Source organism: Rhagoletis zephyria, unplaced genomic scaffold (assembly GCF_001687245.7).
Source record: "Rhagoletis zephyria isolate East Lansing unplaced genomic scaffold, Rhagoletis_zephyria_1.1 Rzeph_scaffold_36244, whole genome shotgun sequence".
Taxonomy (NCBI): domain Eukaryota; kingdom Metazoa; phylum Arthropoda; class Insecta; order Diptera; family Tephritidae; genus Rhagoletis; species Rhagoletis zephyria.
Window position 1 is genome coordinate 1 of NW_016193299.1, and position 3305 is coordinate 3305.

General features: G+C 41.5%; 1 protein-coding gene across 1 annotated transcript; it reads left to right on the forward strand.

Moving 5' to 3' along the window:
- Positions 1–506: 506 nt before the first annotated feature.
- Positions 507–2130, forward strand: LOC108354476 (bone morphogenetic protein 7-like; the record flags this gene model as incomplete). Its single annotated transcript, XM_017605658.1, has 6 exons — positions 507–782; positions 843–1041; positions 1098–1249; positions 1320–1637; positions 1704–1789; positions 1870–2130. Coding segments are annotated over 6 exons (1292 nt in total), but the record flags the coding sequence as incomplete, so codon positions are not given.
- Positions 2131–3305: the final 1175 nt, after the last annotated feature.

A 3305-nucleotide genomic window follows, 5' to 3' on the forward strand; every position in this document is an offset into this window, starting at 1 on the left:
GACCTGTGAAAATGACTGTTTTCGTTTTTGCAACGTTTTCAGATGCATCATCAACACTCGCTCTAAGCTCTCCGCCATAATACAGCTTATTTATTATTTATCGGAAAAGACCAAGCAGTCGCCACTTTGTGAACACTTTGAGAAAATGCCTACAACCAATCCCACCAACCTACCGCTTGTCACCCTCACCACCCTCCTCACCACCACCGCCATCATCGTTCTGAGCACTCAAATAACCGCCAGCCATGGCAGCCCAACCTCTCATGGCATTGTGCCACTGCATCTCTTCGTGCCCAGCGAGCGTCTCCAGCAGACGGTGCACACTACAATGCCCAGCCATCTGACGGAAAGTCAAATGGAGGCAGAAATGCTGCACGTCCTTGGGCTGCAGAGCAAGCCGAAGCCTCGCACAGCGAGAAGCGGTAATGCCATTTGGGCGCCACTTTAAATTGCCTGCAATTTCAACTTTTAATATAATGTACTTACACTTTATGTTTTTTGTACAGTTCGCGAGCAGTCCTCCGCCACCAAGTACAGTCTGGAGCTGTACAACAGTCTGCACGACAAAGTGTACGGCAGCATTCGAGATGGCTTTGTCGTTGATGAGCTCGATGAGCGGGAGCTCGAGGCGGAAATTGACGTCCTCCTCGCCTCCAACGACACCAATGGCATCGGTCCCCTTCACCGAGGAGACATCACCTCGGGTGATCCTCAGGCGGCGAGAAGAGCCACTTTGAGAGACGTCGTCAAGGCGGACTTGATTATCAGCTTCAAAAACTTTAGTAAGTTTGCATTCACTTGGAGTGATGATGGATGACAAATTAACATTTTCCATGAACTAGTCCGAAAGCAGCGCAAAAACGCCCACCTTCGTCACAACCGTGAACGTCGTTTTTGGTTCGCCATCAATGATCTGCCCAAGTCCAAGACACAGTCGGTGATTGATGCGGAGCTTCGCGTTTACCGAGACCAGCCGCGATCCTGGCTCAACAGTAGCTACGATCTCCAGTTGACGCTCTTTCAAGTGGTCCCCGTCAAGTCGTGAGTCATTTCTGAGCTTCTTTTTTCTCAAACATTCTAATACTTTTTCCCTTCAGTGACGTTCGTCTGCAGTACGTCGACCGAATCAGCATTACCGGCGACAAGAGCGGCTGGCTGCGCTTCAATGTGACCAGCGCCTTCAAAGACTGGACAGAGCGACCAAAACAAAACATGGGACTGTACCTGCAGATCAGAAATCCAACCTTCTGTAAGCGTTTGAACCCCTTTTCAAAAGTTTTGCCCTTTTTTGCTCATCCGTTTGTATCATTCTTTTGCAGCAAAAGACCTCTCTCCAAAGATGGTGGGCATCATCAACCACTACCGCGGCTTCAAGCAGTACCAGCCCTTTTTGACGGCGTACATCAGCTCTCCAAATGACGGCTTTACGCCACCTCTCTTCACCTCATTCTCATCCTCCTCCTCCTCGCCGCCACTGCCCACCGACAGTAACGTCAATCTGACTGAAATCTACTCCGAGTCAGGACAATCCAGTCGAAGCAAGCGTGCCGCCGCTCATGATGCGAGCAGTCGAAAGAGCGCCAAACGAAGCTCCGACTTCAAGTACTACAATCCCGATACGGAGAACCCATTTCTGCGTAAGTGTTTTATAACACAAAATTGACATCTGTTTTCACCATGTTTTCCTTGCTGTTAATCACCAGAATCGCTGGACAAGTCTGCCGACAGTAATGACCAGGGCTGCCGAAAAGCCCGACTGTACGTTGACTTTAAGGATCTCAGCTGGAGTGTAAGTGTGCCAGTGTCCGACATGACATGCCTACTGTTGTAGTACATTCATTCATTCTCTCATTTGCCAACATTTCCCAGGATTGGATCATTGCACCTGAAGGCTATGCCGCCTACGTCTGTCGCGGACACTGCAATTTTCCCATTCCTTCGCATCTCTCGCCGACGAATCATGCCATTCTCCAGAATCTGATGCACCTAATGGACGGGCACACCATTCCAAAGCCGTGTTGTGCCCCCAAAGAGCTGTCGCCCATTATGGTGCTCTACTTTGATGACGACAGCAATGTGGTGATGAAGAAGTACAAAAACATGGTCGTCAAGAAGTGCAGCTGCTTTTAGTGCCTGAACAAGCCTGAAACTGTTTACCTACTCACATCTAAAGCCGTCGGACACTTAACTTCACCTCTTTTTTCTCAAATACTCATCTATCATCATGTTTTGTAAAAAAACTAAATAAATAAAACAAAGTTTTTCACTGATTACTTTTCAAACTAATGGCGTTTTTATAGACTTTTGTAATATAATTGGCTTATTTTTACTATAAAGTTTTTTGTGATTTTTTACCAACAATATTTTTATACAGTAAGTGGACAGGTCATCTGTTAAACGATTACAATATCTTTTTATCATAAAACAAGAACAAATTGGTTTATTTTATGTTGAATAGCCAATGATCCATTTTTTAGCAAAAAATATATTTAAATTGGCTCAAACCCCAGTGGCAAAGCCATTTGTAATAAATCTCTATTTTTTCTTTTTGTTCATTTTTCTATTCGCTTGTCTGACTAAATTACCAAATATTCCAAAGAGCTATATGACAAATGATTCATCGGCGATTTTTGTTCCCAAAACGTAAAAATATCCAGCAATTGTCTGTGCATGCAAATATTTTTGCTAAACTATTAATTTAAGGGCAGTCAAAAACGAAAATTTTTTGCGGTTTCTGCACTTGTCAGTTGTCCATTTGTCGTTTTATTTAGCAGAATAATATTTTTGCCATTTTTACATAATTTGAATTTATACTTTTTTGATATACAAAGCAGATGAATGGAAGTTATTTTTAGCATAAAACACTTTTCTAAATTCAATAATTTAAAAAACGAGTGTTTGGTGCTAAAAAATACTTAAATTGAGAATCCATTTGAAAAACAATATTGAATTTTTTTAAACTAACTGATTTTTAATTTTAAACACATTTAAACTTGAACACATTTTTCATGCATTACAGGTAGTTCATTAAGATAAAAGTTTTTAAAATTGTACTTTTTTATAAAACAAAGTTTAAAAAATAGTTTTAGTTTACCTTTATTACATTTATTCATTAGTGCTACAAAGCAAATAAAAATGGCATAAAATGCAGATGAACCTTTTTTACAAGAATAGCACAGTTCCTTTAATTGAGGTGAAAAAACGGGTAATTAAATTGGTGAAAGAGAGCAAGGTAAAGAATACTAATAGGATTCAAAAAATCTAACTTCACTAAAAAAATGATGTTTCTCCCTCTGCACTGACTT